The 18805-nt window shown below is 43.3% G+C and overlaps 1 protein-coding gene across 1 annotated transcript in view; it reads left to right on the top strand.

Annotated features, from left to right (window-relative positions):
- The window catches only part of TEX14 (testis expressed 14, intercellular bridge forming factor), a 90290-nt gene that overhangs the window by 51781 nt on the left and 19704 nt on the right, over nucleotides 1-18805 (top strand). Inside the window, exons 10-20 of the mRNA XM_032428991.1 lie at nucleotides 125-276; nucleotides 1833-2023; nucleotides 2797-2947; nucleotides 4096-5006; nucleotides 7617-7723; nucleotides 9953-10078; nucleotides 10278-10366; nucleotides 11441-11722; nucleotides 12578-12678; nucleotides 14625-14744; nucleotides 16396-16462. Of these exons, the coding sequence (XP_032284882.1) occupies nucleotides 125-276; nucleotides 1833-2023; nucleotides 2797-2947; nucleotides 4096-5006; nucleotides 7617-7723; nucleotides 9953-10078; nucleotides 10278-10366; nucleotides 11441-11722; nucleotides 12578-12678; nucleotides 14625-14744; nucleotides 16396-16462 (2297 nt within the window). The remainder of the gene's footprint in view (nucleotides 1-124; nucleotides 277-1832; nucleotides 2024-2796; nucleotides 2948-4095; nucleotides 5007-7616; nucleotides 7724-9952; nucleotides 10079-10277; nucleotides 10367-11440; nucleotides 11723-12577; nucleotides 12679-14624; nucleotides 14745-16395; nucleotides 16463-18805) is intronic.

The raw sequence follows: 18805 nt of genomic DNA, 5'->3' as shown, positions 1-18805 counted from the left end.
ACTCTGGTAGATTGGAACAGTAGGAGGTTGCCAGTCTTCAGAGGCAGATGTTTCACAAATGTACTGTATGATGTTCACAATGCTCCTTTAAGACATGAACCTGACCTTGTGTTTCCTTCTGTAGCCAGGATGGACGTATACACAGGGACCTGACTCGAGTGCCCCTCCCGACCCAGCTGTACAACTGGGCTGCCCCAGAGGTGATCTTACAGAAGGCAGCAACAGTGAAGTCAGATGTTTACAGCTTTTCTATGATCATACAGGAGATTTTAACAGGTATATCCAAGAGCACATTGACTGTGACCAGAGTCTCTACTCTTAGGTTGGATTTTTTTTTTCCCTTAAGAGTTACTTAGTGGGGAGCCTGGGTGGCTCAGTTGGTTAAGTGGCTGCCTTCGGCTCAGGTCATGATCCCAGGGTCCTGGGATCGAGCCCCGCATCGGGCTCCCTGCTCGGCGGGGAGCCTGCTTCTCCCTCTCCCTCTGCCTACTTGTTCTCTCTCTCTATCCCTCTGTCAAATAAATAAATAAAATCTTAAAAAAAAAAAAAGAGTTACTTAGTTTTATGAAAATGCAGACATAGAAAAATCTCTTCAAGGAAACTTCTTTGTGCTTATGGAAGATATGAGATGATCTCCCAGAAGTCTTTTTCTTTTATTTTTTATTTTTCTTTTCTTTATTTATTTTTTTTAAAGATTTTATTTATTTGACAGAGAGAGATACACAGCGAGAGAGAGAACACAAGCAGGAGGAGTGGGAGAGGGAGAAGCAGGCTTCCCGCAGAGCAGGGAGCCCGATGCGGGGCTCGATCCCAGGACCCTGGGATCATGACCTGAGCCGAAGGCAGACGCCCAACGACTGAGCCACCCAGGTGCCACCAAGTCTTTTTCTTTTAACCTGTTCTTTGAGGCTTAGCAAAGTCCACTTATCATCCTGTCAAAGGTAATGCATTTAACCCAAGCAAAGTTTTTGAACTGAGTATTGCTGTCAATGCTTACAGGTCTCTGTGAGATGCCCCTTAAGAACTTGTAAATGAGGGGTGCCTGGGTGGCTCCATTGGTTCAGCTTAGGTCATGATCAGGGGTCCTGAGATCAAGCCCTGCATTTGGCAATATCCCTGCTCAGCGGGGAGTCTGCTTCTCCCTCTGCCCCTCCCCCTGCTCGTACTATCTCTTGCTCTCATTCTCTATCCCTCAAATAAATAAAATCTTTTTAAAAATTAAAAAAAAAAAAAAGAACTTGTAAATGAGGGGGAAAGACTGGCCTTGGAAAAGTAAACTATGAAATCAAACAAACCTAGGGTTTAGTGCGTATATAAGCAGTGTCACTTGAAAGATGTGGAAGCCTTTCCAAACCTGCAAGACCCTAGTGTGAAGGAAGTGATCACATATCTGAAGACACAATCCTTGAGGAGAGGGGAAACATACACACATACAGTAAAACCACATTCACTGAGGGGGTAAGTGAGAGTCCCTTCCCATTTAGCATAGTTTATGGTCTGAGAGGCAAAACCACACCTTCCATGAGAGGAATGCACTGGGCTACGGATCCCTAAAGCCATGAAACATTCGCTGTGGTGCTCAGGTCCGCCAGCAGGGGGCCCACGCGCACATGATTCCGACACTGTCTCTGCAGCAGGGATTTCCCTCGTAAATGGGTAAAGTGGCTTCTTGTTTATATGATTGGACTTCCAGGTAGTTTTTTCTATAAAGAGAAATTAATATTTAAAGGGGTTGAGTGACTTGACTAAGGTTACCCAATTTTACCTGATTTCTTTTTTTTTTAAACATGATTTCTTAATGCTACTCTTTCCTATGACTTTTTCCTTAACAGATAACATACCCTGGAATGGTTTAGATGGCTCAGTTATCAAAGAAGCCATAGTCTTGGGGAATTATTTAGAAGCTGATGTCAGGCTTCCAAAGCCTTACTATGATATTGTTAAGTCAGGCATCCAGGTCAAGCAGAAAGACCGAACTATGACCCTTCAAGATATCCGGTACATTCTGAAGAATGACTTAAAGGTAAGCTCTGAAGCTGTTAGTTTATTTCAGCTTACTCATCACAGTGGTGTAGGGGGCTTAGAGACCAGGAAGAAGCTAGAGATCAAGTTGTAAGAAGTTTTGGAAATCCTCATTTCATCACTCTCTTTCTGGGCTCCCAAGAAAAGGAACTCCGAGCTGCTTCACTTGGTGGGAGCAGCAGGGAATTGATGAAGGAGGCTGGGGAAGGTCAGCACATAGAGGGGCATAGGCACATAATGCGATTCAGTGACTGGGAGCTATTGTTATTATTTAATTTAATTTGATTTAATTTAATTTTTAAGGATTTTATTTATTTTAGAGAGAGAGAATGAGAGAGAGAACACAAGTGGAGAGGGGCAGAGGGAGACAAGCAGATTCCCTCTGAGCAGGGAGCCCAACATGGGGCTTGGTCCCAGGACTCCAGGATCATGACCTGAGCGGAAGGCAAATGCTTAACTGACTGAGCCATCCAGACATCCCTATTGTTATTATTTTAAAAATATTGGTAATAACAATGAATTAGCTAATTTGGGTTATAGTCAGTCTGCCCAACAGGAGGAAGAAGGATTTATTTGATACCTAGATCTGTTTAAAAAACATCAGTGACAGGGCACCTGGCTGGCTCAGTTGGAAGAGCATGAGATTCTTGATCTCAGAGTTGTGCGTTTGAGACCCACATTGGGTACAGAGATTACTTAAATAAACTTAATAAAAAAACCAGCGACATTCAAATGATTATAAATATGTCCTTAATGATATTTCCCTTGTTGAAGGATTTTCTTGGAACCCAGAGAACTCAGCCAACTGAGAGCCCCAAGGTGCAGAGATATGAACTCCATCCTGATGTCAATGTCTATCTAGGACTGACCTCAGAACATCTGAAAGAGACCCCTAACTTGGAAATAAAAGAGCTAAAGGAAATGGGTATGGCCTTAACCCACAGGTTAAGCATTATTTGACATGAATGTTTTAGGAGAGTTGCAAGCTACAACTAATCAACTCCTCCAAACTGTACACGTCACTTACACTTGGAAATGGTGGATGCCTTAGGAAAAAAATCAAGATTCTTGAAATTACTAAGTTAAATTTTTTTGGCTCCATATGCACCTTAGTTGGATCCAGAGCTAAGCAGTAACAACTAGTTTATTTCTAGCATGATTATTCTTAGGAATTGATTTAATTGCTTCCCAAATAAAAATGGTGATTTTAAAATTCAAAACTATTATCTGTTCATTATAGAAAACTTGAAATCATACAGAGAAGAAAATTATTTACCATTTTAATTCTGCCACTTAGAAATAATTTATCAATATTTTGGTGTTTCCCTCCACCCTTTTCCTATAGCCGTACAGCTTTTTAGTACATTTAGAAATCTTAGAATTCAGAGCTAAAAAGGACCTTGCAATCATCCAGCTTAATATCCTCATATTCCAGATGAGAAAACTAAGGGCTTACTTAGGACTCCAGACTTATTACAGAGCTGGAATCCAGGCCAAGTGACCATTCTCTCTGTCTCTTTGGACAGGGCTGGAAGCCTCCAGAATGGCATCTCATTACTTTGGCTCCTCCATCCTGTTCTCTGCAAGCAGGGGTGATGGGTGGTCAGTTCTGGGGTTATTTTTTGAATTATGATTCTTCCCGTGATACAGTGGCTACTTTTATCAGATACTCACCTAGAGCATAACTTTAACTGACGTGAGTATTCAAACTCCTTTGTATGTAAAAAGAAGCTATGAATTTAGTCCTTGAGATTTAGGGGTCTGTAATTTCCATGTCCTGAGAGTTATGTGTGTTTTGAACACACTATAACTTAAGCTTAGAACATTTTCCCCAGGATTTGATCTCTCCTCAATTTTCTACCTCAACTCATGTCAAAATGGAAATTTTCATCTGTTAGAAATACCCTCACACCCTCTGTGAGTGTATCTGGTAGTCTTCCACACCTGTGAAGGGAATGGGAAAATAAAAAGCTGCTTTCTCTATTCTCACACCACTTGAGCAACATGGCAAGGCTGCTTAGCTGCTGCATGTGATCACTTTAATCCGTTGCATGTTGCCATTCTTCCCAACAGGGAGTCGGCTTCATTCACCCAGGGGTCCCTCTTCTCCCACCGAGAAAGCAACACCAGATCCTCAAGTCCTAGATCCAAGTATGATGGCCAAGGAGACTCAGAACCAAGACGCTGCTTCACCTGCTGGCTCTGTGGCGGAAGAGGCCAGGAGCCCCATCCCAGGTCAAGCAAGCCTCTGTAGCTTCGAAATCAACGAAATCTACTCGGGCTGCCTGGACAGGGGAGATGACAAAGAGAAGGAGCCTCCGGGAGCCGGTTCATCCTTTGAGGGGGCTGGACCAAGCCAGGCAGATGAACTGAAGTCCATGGAAGAAGAGCTGGACAAGATGGAGAGAGAGGCGTGCTGTTTTTGTGATGAGGACGAGAACTCCTCAGAAGCTAGCACAGAGCTCTCCTTTGAGGACTGGGATTGGCAAAATGGTTCTCTTAGTTCACCCAGCCTGCCCGAGCCAGCCAGAGAAGCCAAGGGCAATGTGAGCAATAGGTGCATGACCGAGGAGTACATCAGTAAGTGTGTGCTGAATCTAAAGATTTCACAGACATTAATGCACCAGAATGGCGATTTGCTCAGGAATATCCAACAGAAAATCGATAAGCTTGAGATGATACAGAGGGAGCAGGAGGAGTGCAGGTCTTTGTGGGCTTCTTCAAGAGAGTTCGCCAACATCTATGACTCCCCTTCAGCCCTGGGCCCCCCAGCTTCCAGCTATGTACCTCCTGTCAGGCAGCCGCCGGGCCAGCAGCTGGACACCAGTGGCAATTGCCTAACCCTGACAAGGTCTTCCATAGTGAGAGACTTCGAAGGGGGACATTTTGGCAAAAGGTCCAGGAAAAGAAGTGGCTGTGGCTGGAAACCTGTCACCCAAGTCTCTGAAGAAAGCACTGGAGATGAGTCAGAGAAGAGCCATCAGGTACAGCTAAGAAGTGGGAGGCAGGGCTGCATGAGCAGGATCTGGAACATGGTTCAGCGTTGCCCCTAACCCCTGTGCAAGGACTCACATAAATACAACCAACTCATAGTGGGGTCCTCTTGGCTTTGGGAAATAAGGCCTCTAGGATGGGATTCTAAGGTAGATACTCTTCATCTCTCATTCCAAACCCAACACACACACAGCCCATGTTCTTCTTTATAAATCCTGTGCATCAGACTGGACCATATGAAATAGCTGTTTTATAGGTCAAAATGCTCAGGTATTAATTTTACATGATTCACTTTACTAAATATGGTATCTTGGGCAGGTATTAATCCCCATTTTCAATTGTTTATTCATTTATTCATTCAATAAACATTTATAGAGCCAGAGGCTATACAATTAGGCCCTGGGACATGATGATGACTGAGTCACAGGCTCTACTTATGAATAGCTCCAGTGTGGGTTCTGCTTATGAATAGTTCCTTTGGGACCAAGCCTGGTCATCAAAGAAGATACCTCAAAGGAGGTGAGAAGACACCATGGGAGCTGGTCTAGGAAGTGTAGCTGCAGAGTGGCTCCTGCATGAGCTCCTTAAGGGCAGGGCCTGGGTCTTACACATTCTGTGCCCTAACAGGGGTACCTGGCACATAGAAGGTACTCGATAGATGGTCATTGAGGGAATGAATAAATGAATGAATTTGAACAAGTTCACATTTAGAGAGCTGGCTGTCTCTTGAATCAGAATTTTAGAGATGGATCAGCCCCATCATTTTACAGAGTGTGAAGCTCAAGGTCAAAGACTTAAACTTTCGAAAGTCCAGGTGTTACTGAGATGACATTGGGATAGGAGAGGTCAGCCCCATTGGAAGAAGGATTTTATTACTGAAGTTATTTAGAATTGCTGGCCTATGGTGATAAAAAGCTGGTCAGCTTTTAGTGGGTTTTATTATAGTTTTAAAATTCTCCACTTCTAGTGCATCCCTTTATTGCCTGCACAGGGCAGACAACTCTCACCACGCGCACCCCTTACTAAGCCACACTGCCAAGGCCCACAGCTGGTTAGGGGCAGGTTTCTTCACTCCTAGTCTGGTGTTCTTTCACTGTACCCTGCTGAGAGTTTCAGTGAGACTGCAGTCCTCACTTGAAACGTTTGGAAAAGCGTTGGCATTTTTGTATAAAGAGAAGGCAAAATGAATTTACTTAGACTCTAATATTTCTGTTTCTGTCGGAAATTCAGATTTGCTAGAAAACTATTAGAAATAACTTTTCTTGTATATTATGTTTTGGCTATCTATTGCTGTGTAGTAACAACAACAACAAAACCCCAAACTTAGTGATAACAGTGATTTATTTTTCACAATTCTGTGGGTCAGGAATATGTTAGGGCTAATCAGGATGATTCTTTCACTACATGTGGCATGGGCTGGGATCACTCCCTTGACCATATTCAGCTGGAGGCTGAGCTGGGCAAGAAGGTCCAAGGCCTCATTTATATGCCTGGTGCCCAGGGTCATTCCTTTAATTTCTCAGTTCCTAAATTTTTAATCGTGCCAAATGAAAATATTACACACTTCCCATTATTCTAAATACCTATTTTGAATATATTTCTCAGTATATTCTAATCTTTCTTTGGTGACCATGACATTTTTCAGAACATGTGTTATTTATGCTCCATGATAAAGTTGTTGCCTTCAGCCCCTGCTAAGGAATCTTTGCCTCCATGCAAAGGCCTCTGGAGCTCATACTTCAGGGAGCTTATGACCATTTTTATGCATCCTCTCACCTTTGGGTATCTTGCTGCCATCCCAGTGCACCACATTTGTTGCCTTAACTTGCTGCAGGTTAGGAAATATAATGAACTAAGTTTGTTAAAATTAGAATAAGCAGATCCAGAATTTTCTCTTTGGAATAAAATACACAGGCTTTAATTTAATTTGCTTCTATTTCCAAAGTGTTGTAGCTTTTATTTTATTGTGTCTTATTTTCATAGCATCCCCACTGGTGGATTCAGGTAGATACTATTTTCCCTGTTTTATAGATGAGGAAGCTGAAGCAAAATACTCTCTTAGGTTATTCTGAGTAAGGATTAGACTAGAGCCCAGGGCCCAAGGTTCTTGCCACAAAGCTTGCTGCCTTAATAGTAATATAGGGGAAAGTTACTGGACTTTTTTAAAAAAGATTTTATTTATTTATTTGACAGAGCACAAGCAGGGGGAGCAGGAGAGGGAGATGCAGGCTCCCCACTGAGCAGGGAGCCTGAAACAGGGCTCCATCCTAGGACTACAGGATCATTACCTGAGCCACAGGTAGACGCTTAACCACTGAGCCACCCAGGCACCTGAAAGTTATTGGATTTTTGAAGTCTGCTTTGTCTGCTCATTCTTCACTTGCTCCCAGTCTGGACTGGGTTTCTGGGGACCAGCATTTCTGTGTAAAGACCTCGAGCCAAGAGATGAGTTACTAGATATGAAATATGCAAAAGGAAATCGTCTTTTAGTAGGTCTGGTTATTTCTGCACATTTAGTAAGAATGGCTTGAAAAATAGAATGTGAGAGTGAAGAGGAATTCCTTCATCAAAGCACTGAAACATGTTTACTGCTTTTTAAGCTGCCAACTTTTTGTGGACCTGGAAAACAGAGCACAAGTGACCAATCACAGCCCATTCAAGGAGCCAAATGCAGTTTGGAAAGAAACAGGACCCCAAATACCAGTAGGTGAGTTAATATTTTGTTCTTTGTGTCACCATGCCTTTAGACTCCCACGTGACCCCAAAGCCACTTAATGATCTTCATGTGTCTTGTGACAAAGAGACTGTGAGTGATGAAGAATACTAACACAGAAACAGATCTTGGCAGGTTTTCTCCTTCAGGTGAGCAGAAAGAGCCATGTAACAGAAACCTGTAGGAGAAGACATCGAAGGTAAAGTAGCTGGCAGGTTAATCACACAGAACATACCATTTGTCAAAAGCAAAGCACCTTGCCTTTCCAAAGCTGGCCAGATTGTTTTTCTTATAAAAAGAAATGCCAGGTATTCCATTTGTCAGTGCTCCAAAAACCAAACTATTTGGAAACTAGGGTTGTTCAAAATAAGCATCCCTGACTCCAGAGTAGGGGTTGAACAGTTTAACTGTTACCATGCAGCCTATGATTTCCATCCAGATCAATGAAATGAATTGGCTTCAGCACAGATCATAGGAAGGAGAGCATATGTGTACACTGACTTTTTAAGAATTTAGGTAAAACAAATTTTATTTTGCATAGGGGCAATTATTAAAGGTGTTTCAAGATAGACTAGTCTATCAATTTCAGCTTTCCTTTTTTGTGTTTAAATGGTAGCTTTTAATCCATGGCTTTGAAGTCAGTTCTCCTGGAAAAAAGTAACTTTTTGTTTTTCTCCTAGTGGTGACTGAGACTAATGACAAGAGTTTGCTTTTCCTTTCACGTTGGTAAACGTGTTCACTAGGGAGAATCAAAGAAAATGCCCAGACATTTTAGTTCAGTGTATTTTACCTTTACAAAGGGAATTATTGGAGAACCAACTAACTGGCATCAAAGGGGTTAGAACTCACATCATTGAGAGAGGCAAATGGGGTGATAGTATGGGCATTAGATGACAAAGCAAAGCCATAGTTGTGGCCTCCGCTACACCCATTCACCCTGTTCCCCCAAAAGAACAAAAGACAGACCAAAGAAAAGTTTGACATTTTGCTACCAATCCACCTAATCTTTTTGTATGCTTTTAAAAGATATAATTATATGCATATAGCTACATTTATTTATTTATAAGTAGGCTCTACACCCATTGTGGAGCCCAACGCAGGGCTTGAGCTCACAACCCTGAGATCAAGACCTGAGCTGAGATCGAGAGTCAGACACTTAACCAACTGAGTCACCTAGGCGCCCCCATATAGGTACTTTTATATCCTGATTATTCATCTTACATTAAAACCAAGAGCATTATATCCCACATTATTAAAAAACATCCAGTGGCGCCTGACTGGCTCAGTCGGAAGAGTATGCCACTCTTGATCTCAGGGTTGTGAGTTTGAGCCCCATGTTGGGTGTAAAGATTACTTAAATAAATAAAGATTTAAAAAAAGAAAACATCCTGTAAATTTGAACTTGTTGGATGTCCCCCATTGTTGAATTTTAGGTTGTTTCATGCTTTTATCCATTTTGAATAGGGCTGCAGTGACTTGTCAGTGCAACTTTTTCTGCTCTTTGGATTATGTCCTTGACGGATTGCCGGAAGCAGAGTTAGTAGGTCAAAGGGTTTAAACATTTTAAAGATACTTGATAGCTGCTGCCAACTTCCTCTTTAAAGAAGCCAGTCAGATCTGACCTTTCCAGGTCAGCAGTCTCTCTGTGTTCTGGTCCACTGGGGAAGTAGGGCGTTCAAGATAAGGAGGAATTCGTACATATGCCACAGGTCACATGTTTTTGAGGAGTTACTTTAATAGACGATGAGATGTGTATATGATCCTGGATATGTGGAGGAAGAAGGACTCCCTTGTTTTTCAGATGAGGAAACTTGGTCCAGAGAGATTGAAGTATGCCAGAGGCAGGCAGCCTGTTAGTGGCAGGTAGGGTTAGAACTTAGACTAGGCTGAAGAACTCTGAATGTTCTTCAGGCTTGCTGGTGCCTTAAGGCCATGTTTGCAAATATTAGTTATTGTGCTCTCACTGATACGCAGGTGCGCCTTTTACTGGAGAATTCTGTTCGAAGGGTAGGAACAGTTACTGAACCATCACCTGTGTTCTGTGGCATTGTTAGGGTGGGAGGCTCTGCTAAGGCTCAGAAGTCTGGTGAAGCTGGGTTTCAATTGTGGGTTTCTTCTTCCTGTGAAAATTTCTCAAGAGTACTTTTAGAATCATGAAATCTGAACTTGGAAACTGAAAAAAATACCTTAGAGGTCTTCTAACCCAGTCTTTTCATTTCTTAGCCAGGGAAGGCCTAAAGAGTCCAGTGCCCGAACCAAGCTGACTCAGCTTACTAGTGCACTTGTGACTGTGTCAAGCCACCCCAAGGGACCTCCTGTGTCATCTGGCCCTGGCCAGGGCTCTACTAGGTAGGCTCGAGTGGTCTGAACGTTGGGGAGTCTGGCGCCCTCTGGTGGTAAGCAGGAGTCAGTGCAGTCCCAGGAATGGCTCTGAGTAGGGGTTGGTTCTCTGGATGGGCTGGAGGGCTCGGGCTTGTGTCAGGAACTTGAGCAAACTGGTGTATTTGTGTCCACCCTGCTCCCCTTCCCCCAAACCTATACAATTTAGGATCAGTATGGAGTCCGTCTCTTCTGAAATCTGTAACGCAAAGTCAAGAAATAATGAAGATGATGGAGAGGTATACTTGAAATGGAAAAGTGAGTAAAGAGTCATAGGTTCTGTTGGGCCAGATGAAATTTAAAGTATATTTCTAACCTGGTTGTTATCTCTAAGTACACAGCCTGTATTGCACCAGCCTCCCACATTCTTTTCTTCTGTTGGCTCGTTCCAGTTTAAAAGCAAGGCCTTTCTGATTACAAATTGCAGAAAGGAAATGCTTTTCTCTTTCTTCTTCTTCTTCTTCTTTTTTTTTTTTGTTTACCTCTTAGGAAAGATAAGCTTTTATTAAGATGGGTCTTTTAACATTGTTTAAATGAACATGTTTTGTGTTACTAGTCCAAAGAAAAGAGACTGTCAAGCTTGCCACTGTGTATACCGTACTGTTCAGTGATTTATTTTTCTGGGAAAAACTTTTTTCATTTCTAGACTTTATAAGAAATATTTCCATTATATATATATATACATATTTATAACAAGTGTAGCAAAACAATACACAGTAGAAATTTAATGTGTAACATTCATTGTGAAAGTAGAGAGCATGCAGTGTCACTTTTGCATATCCTGTGGGCATTTCCTTTTGTATCAGTTTTATAAGCTTAAAAGGATACAGTGTGTTTTTTAATACTTATGTTAAATGACATTAGCAAAAGTATAGAACATTTGGAATGAAGACATGCCCATGCAGATACACATATAAAAACACGCACATACACACACACACACACACACACACACCCATATGAGCTCTGCCTAGTCTAGAGAGGCTAGACAAACTCAGATAGAATCCTTTCCATTAGTCTCTACAGACTGGGGGCTGCAGATGTTATTTTCTTATAAAATCTTCACAGCAAGAAGGTCTATCTACAAGTTCTCTGCTACCTTCTATTCCAAAATTCAGAAATGAACTGAAATTCTGTCCTCCCCTCTGTTATCAGTTCTCTTCTCCCTTCCCCTTCAAGCCAAACAGGGCAAGCTAAGGATGACGCAGTTCTAAAAAGGCAACTATTGTGACAATATGAGTTCTAAAATATTATATAGCTCTTCAAGAAGCAAAAGCTTTTGTTCCCAATGTTCAGAGTTCTGTTGTAAATGCTGCTTTCCCTTCTGTCCAGTGGAGGTGAAAGATATGGCAGAGAGAGCAGCTGCTGGGCAGCTGGTGGTACCACCTTGGCGTCCTCAGAGTAGTGTGACTTCAGAGGGTGAGGCGAAGAATGTGCCTGATCCCCTGCCGCAGTCCCTGCTGAGGGACCCTGAGAAAGTGGGCTGGCAGTGCATTGTAGAGTATCCCAGGAAAAATGATGAGCCAGGAGGAGATGGCAAGTGTGACAAAATGGACAACAGTGACTGTGACAGTGACCAGCATGGCAGACAGCCTGGGCCTCGAAGCTGCACCAGTAAGTTCAGTTGGAGGAATTGGGATAGGTGAGCTCTATCAAGTTATTAGCTCTCAAAAATAAGTAAGCCTCCTGGCATATTTCCTTTGCTTGGTCATCTCTCCTTTCCCTTCTCTCTGGGAACCCTGAGTTGCAGGGAAAAGCAGCATACCCTTTTGATTCCACTGTCCTTCCTGAAGGTAAAGAAATCCAAAGATTCGTGAGTTTTTCTGTTACTGGAGCAGACCCATTTGCTGAAAGGAAGTAAAATAATCTCTATACAGTGACCCTGTTCCTGGCTCTAACCTGGCAGGGAAATGAACCTTTCTTACCTGAGTGCAGTGGTAGATGGCCATTCCCTACTGCCCATTTCCTTGCATTGCATTTTAAGCCAGAAAAACTCCACTGGCTCCCAGAGATTCTGTGCCAGAAGAACGTAGAGACAAATGGCATTGACTGTCATCACTTTATAGATTTTTAGGTTAAAACTGAAGGCCATGTAGTTCCACTTGGTAATTTGCTTGCAAGCAGGGCATGGAATATTATTTCACAGTTGTTTACAAATCAAAGAAAGATGCATCTAAAATTATCACTTAGGTAGAAAATCTACTGGCTTGGGCTCTTTTAGTTTTTAGAAACTATTCCTTTTCAAGCATTGATCTTGAATGGGTGCGCAAAAGGATGATGTTACAGGACCGGGTGTTGGGGCCAGGCCAAACTAACAATCTCCATTCTCTGGACTGAACCCCACTAATGGGACATGGCCACCCTCGGCAGAGTAGTCACGCATCTCTCCTCTCACTCCACTCTTCTCCCCTTCCATGCCATCTAAATACCACTGAATGACTATGGCCCTGGTTGTGTTAAAATCATTAGGTATCAGGCACCTGTCTCCCAGAAAAAATGAGCAGCCAGAGCATAGTGAAGTCTTTCAAGCAAGTTCTGATGCATCTGTGGTCGTTGAGAAATCTTATAGCGTAAGTAATATGGCCCTGCAGAGCCAGGTGGAACCCAAGGATCTAGTAAAGTAGAACTGAGTTGTTATGTATTATGCCAGTGAATTAATATCTGTAGTAGTTCATTTTTGTTGGAGTATGTGCTCTCAAGTCTCTGACATGAATGAAGAAGTCTTTCTTCCCTGCCTAAATACTTTTTGAGTCAGTTCAACTCAAAGCACTGTGTATCTTGGAGCTTGTGCAGAACACAGACAAGTGTCAGATTCAGGAAACCCTTGAGCTTCTTGTCTAGTTGGATAGATAAGACCAACTCTGGAAGCTCAATGCGAGGTCAGGTATCAAAGCTTGTGGCCCAGCAGCTGACTGATTAGAGTAGGAAGAGCAAGGCCAGGGTTGTGATGAGAGTGCCTTCATCTAGAATGTCCTCTAAGACCCAAATTCACCTCTCAGCGGAAGGCACGTGTTCACGTCTGACAACTGCACCTCAGCAGGATCAATGCATTGAGGCTACAGCCCTGCTTCAGGGGTTTAACACATCCTTGAAGCATGCAGTTGGGCCACAGTCCAGTCAGGCTAAGGAACCAGAATTTTTTTTTTTTTTAAAGATTTTATTTATTTATTTATTTATTAGAGAGTGAGCGAGAGAGAAACAGCATGAGAGCAGAGAGGGTCAGAGGGAGAAGCAGGCTCCCCGCTGAGCCGGGAGCCCGATGTGGGACTCGATCCCAGGACCCTGGGATCATGACCTGAGCCGAAGGCAGTCGCTTAACCAACTGAGCCACCCAGGCGCCCAGGAACCAGAATTTTTTATCATTATGATATGAGGACACAATCACTTAAAGAATATAAACAGGAACTGAAAATGAAGTAATATAAAAATACAATTGTGATAACATTTAAGGTCTTTCAACGAACATGCTGTTGTATTTAATCATAGCACAGAAACCACTCACAAGGACAATTTAAGACAATTTATTCTTTTTCTCACATGGAGGCTGGAAGGATAGGCCCTGTTAAGCATATTGGCTTGGCTGGAGAAGCAGGTCTGTCAGGGAAGTGGGGAGGGTATGTGAGGCCAGGCTTATTTAAGAAGTTTCAATCTGATACGAGAGGTAAAGGGGAGCAGCTGCTACGCGTGCGGGAAGAGAAGTGTGTGGCGGAAGCGGCATCCAAGGAAATAAATCACAAAACCTCTGCCAAGAGATGACTGAAGGTGTGGAGAGGAGTTAGTTGCCTGCCATGTGGGGACCAGGGCCTGAACATGGAGAAATGAGCAGAAAAGGAAGGGGGGAAACAGAGATGCTAAAGAAATCACTGGTACTTTTGAATTTTCAAGTTTTATTTTTATTATTGAGATTGCATTGCTATTTTTTTCAAAAGATTTATTTATTTGAGAGAGAGCACGTGCACAGGCTGGCGTGAGCAGGGGCAGAGGGAGAGGGAAAGAGAGAATCCTCAAGCAGACTACCCCCTGAGATCGAGACCTGAGCCAAAATCTAGAATCAGACGCTTATCTGACTGAGTCACCAGGTGCCCCTGCATTGCCATTTTTAACATCATGTTCCTTCACTTGCTTTTAAACTGTAGCACCCACGGGACTCCTCAGTCTGGAGGACGAAGCATCTGTGGCTGTTCAAGCTCAGTCCCAGCTTGAGTTGTCTAGGACCTTTCTTCTTAGAATTTCAGGGCAGAAAAGTCGCCCAACTCCCTCCCCCTCCATTGTACAGATGAGGATGATGAGTCTCAGGACTGTCATTTGCCTCACTTGCTGCAGGGGGTTCATAGCTCACTGTGGGGAAGGAGGGCAGAGGCAAGTGTGCAAGCAGGCAGGGAGGGCTGCCTCAGGGAGTGTCATCCTGACTGCTGGGTAATGTTAGATAACCCCATTATTAACACTGCATCCAAATATAAAGGGATTTGTTTATAATGAACACCAACCTAAAAGTGATTTCCTACATTATTAATAGGATCAGTCTGTGCGATCAACTTGTTCACCAGAATCTTCTGAGGACATAACAGATGAATTTTTAACTCCAGACCATGAATATTTTTATTCCTCAACTGCTCAAGAAAACTTAGCTCTAGAGGTAAAAACCACTGTTTAGGGTAAAGTACTTTTCAGCTTTCTCTATTGCCTTCATTCTTTTAAATTATTTTTATTGAGAAAAAATAGCTTACATATAAAAGTGTATAATGTTGACTTAGCAGTGTTTTCATGTTTTGAAAAGACTTCTGAAAAATAAGATATTTGAGAACGGAAGGTCATATGCAGTTTCTCCCAAAACTGTGATTCCTGCATTTGTACAGTACTTAGTACTTTTTTTCAAAACACTTTTCTTCATGTTACCTAATTCACATACTCTTCCTGTGGAGAAGAGAAGAAGGCCTGCTGTTTTTCCTCTGTGTGAAGAAGTGGTGATCCACACATGTAGGGAATTAGCCCTGGCCTGCCAAGCTTCAGTGGTGGGAGAGCCAGGATCAGAGGCCAGGGCTCAGCATGAATGTGATGCTGGGCAGTGCATGGGGCTTTCTCGGGAACCTGCCCGGGTTTGGCAAGCATCTATTTGTACAGAGTATTTTCATTTGTAAAATGAAGCTGTTTGGATTTTCTTATTTATTTATATAATTTCTGCCTCGTCTTCCTACTAACCTACCACCTTTTTTGGACCTTTTACCAATATGGAAGGTGGGGTGGAGGAAAAAGGGGATTGATTGTATGTCTCAAACACGACCTTTGACTGATAAGAATTCAGTGATGCAACAAAAGCATCATTTCCACTGTTCTGCACTTCTGATAACTCAGAGCAGTTTTTCATTATTAATCCTTCAGCTGTTCTTGATTTTACTGTGAGCAGACTGGGATGTTAAGAAAATCTTTAATAAAAAGATACAAAATATATATATACACACATGTACATATGTATACATACATACATATATGTGTGTGTGTATACATACATAAAGTGTAACATAGAGAAAAGTACACAGCTCTTATGTGTGCAGCTCATGGACTTGCACAAACTAAACACATTCATGTAACCAGTACCCAGATCAGGAAGCAGTCCTCCAGAAGACCCCCCCCCCCAGGCCTCCTCCCAGTCACTGCACCCTCTCAAAGGAACCAGTATTCTGGGCCATTTTTCCAACCTTCTTTGACTTTTCTTTTTTTTCTTTTTCCCTTATGTTATTTATTTATTATTTTTTTTATTTATTTAAAGATCTTATTCGTTTATTTGAGAGAGAGAGAGTGCACACACAAGTGGGGGGGAGGGGCAGAGGGAGAGGGAGAAGCAGACTCCCGGCTGAGCAGGGAGCCTGATTGCAGGGAGCCTGATTGCGGGGCTCGATCTCAGGACGCTGGGATCATGACCTAAGCCGAAGGCAGATACTTAACTGACTGAGCCACCCAGGCACCCCCCAACCTTTTTTGGCTTTTCTGGTGAAGGTCCTAAGAATCAAAACATCTTTGTTGGAAGGCTGGGGAGAGGAGGGGATAATAACATAAAGAAGGGAAAAGTCACACAATTCCTCCTCACAGCGGGAGGCAGGGGAGGACTTGTTGAGGAGGGACATAAAGTACAAATGATCCTTAATGTCTTCGAAACAGGTTTGTTCTTTTTCTATTAAAGATAGAAAGATTTTCAAGGTTTAAGAACATCAAGAAATTCTCCCTCTACCTTTGGATTATATGTTGGCCTCCAGTGACCCTTCTTCCTTTGCTCTTTTATTCTTTTGTAGACCTCGAGCCCCATAGAAGACGACTTTGAAGGAATACAAGATGCATTTGCCCAACCTCCAGGCTCTGGTAATAAGCTCTTAAGGCAGATTCCTTTTCACTTGCCTTCACTTTCTGTTGGATGACAGATCTTTAGAGCTGGAACAGTCCTTAGAGATAATCTCCTCCAGGCCTTTGATTTTGCAGATGAGGGAACCTAGGCTCAAGGATTTCCCTTCATTAGAATGAATCTCCTGCCCCTCACCAGCCTCCTGACAGCCACATATCATATTATCTGTCCTCCCCTTGCATTCTTAGAGTATATGTTTAGTGGTTGCTCTGCTGCTCCCCCTCTTCCCCCCCTTTCCCCCTCCTCCTCCTCCTCTCCTTTCTTCTTCTTCTTCTTTTTTCCCCCTCTAGTCTTTCATTAGATTTCTGACCCCTTCGTGGCACATTGCAGGTGCTTGTTCATCTTCACTGAGCTGACTTGAGGGATTTGCCCAGGCCATACAACTGGTTTTTGACACAACAAAAACTAGAACTTGCTCTTCATGTCCTTCTCCACCCCAAAAGGCATTTTCCTTTGCTTGCTTAGCTTCTTGGCAAAGAGTTAATAACAGGGGCGCCTGGGTGGCTCAGTTGGTTAGGCGACTGCCTTTGGCTCAGGTCATGATCCCGGAGTCCCGGGATCGAGTCCCACATCGGGCTCCTGGCTCGGCGGGAAGCCTGCTTCTCCCTCTCCCACTCCTACTGCTTGTGTTCCCTCTCTCGCTGTCTCTCTCTCTCTGTCAAATAAATAAATAAAATCTTTAAAAAAAAAAAAGAGTTAATAACAGCCAATAGTACACAGTCAACATAACATTCTTGCCTTGGGAGGCCTTGGGTTCTATATAACTCAGCAACTGCTTTCTGTTAACATGGGAGGTTAACCTTGGATCAGCAGCCCGGGTGTGGCACAAGATAAGATATAAGTGAACCACTGGTTCTGATACAGACATTGTAAAAATTGTGCACTTTTACTCTTTTAAGGTATACAACCATCTATTTTAAAGCCAGAGTTACCCACCTACTGAGCCATGTAGCTGTCTGTGGTCATGTCTCAACATTCTGAACCCAGGCATGGTGGGCTTGGGTTCTGAACTTACTCCCTTCCTCCTGCTGCACACTCTGTCTTCTGTCTCTAACCTGATTCATGCCCCTGTCACAGCCAAGAGCATTTTTTTTTTTTTAAGATTTTATTTATTTATTTGACAGAGAGAGAGACACAGCGAGAGAGGGAACACAAGCAGGGGGAGTAGGAGAGGGAGAAGCAGGCCTCCTGCGGAGCAGGGAGCCCGACGTAGGGCTCGATCCCAGGACGCTGGGATCATGACCCGAGCCAAAGGCAGACGCTTAACTGACTGAGCCACCCAGGCGCCCAGCCAAGAGCATTTTAAGAAGCAATGAGCTTTTAGATGAACATTTAAATCCTCAGGACAACATGTATTAAAAGTCCCCAGACCTGGGTCTTGGGTCATCCATTTCTTTCTGTGGAGCCTCCGCCCATGATCATGTTCTGTGTGAGCCTGGCCTGCACATAGACATTTCACTTCTGTTTGGAAGAGGGTTGAGTGGGATAGAGAAACTGTGGGGCAGGTAGGTTAGAAACCCAGGGCTAGTTTGATAGAAACATCTGAAGTACACGAAGAAACCTCTGATTTCCACTCATTTCCTGCTTTCGGCCTTTCTCTACCCCATTTTCCACTAGGGCTCTGATATATACCCCTTCCATATCAGGTGATATCACAGGTAACAAGTGGACACATGTTGGGTTCCGAGCCCAGTTCTGCCACTGATTTTTTTTCCCCCATGCATGACCTTGGGCAAGTCATTTCACCCCAGGCCCCACTCTCCCTTTGTATAAAATAAAGGAGAGAGACTCTAAAATCTCTTAAGTGTTCCTCCAGTTCTAATTGTACTTATTAGGAATTCCTTTATGCTTTCTAGGTGTTTATGCTTTCTAGGTATTTGAAAGAGGGTCACGGGAAGAAGAACCCCAATGCTTCTCTACTGATGGGGTTTCAGACCTCCTTGGTACCTGCTAAAGGTGACACTGCATTGGTGGGCCTCCCCATTGCCCACTAGACCACGTGTTCCTAAGGAATGGCAAGGGGATCATGAACATTTGCCAAGAGGGCAGGCTGCTCTGTCTGTCTCCTTCTCTATAAACCAGAGCAGTATAGTGGTGGGAAGGAAAATAGATAGTGGCCCTGTCTGCCCTGAGGTCGGCAAAGTATCTTATTGAGAACTTGTCAGGGAGTAACTTCAGACACTTGATGTCAGGGAGAACAGAAGATAGTTGAATCAGTTGTGAATCCCCCCCCCCACGAATCCCCCTACCCCCCCCCCACCACACCCCCCCCAGCACCCCCGGCGGCCCCAGCCCCACATAGA

Source organism: Phoca vitulina, unplaced genomic scaffold (genome assembly GCF_004348235.1).
Source record: "Phoca vitulina isolate PV1807 unplaced genomic scaffold, GSC_HSeal_1.0 scaffold40, whole genome shotgun sequence".
In the NCBI taxonomy this organism is placed as follows: Eukaryota; Metazoa; Chordata; class Mammalia; order Carnivora; family Phocidae; genus Phoca; species Phoca vitulina.
This window is presented reverse-complemented; position numbering and strand designations above follow the sequence as displayed.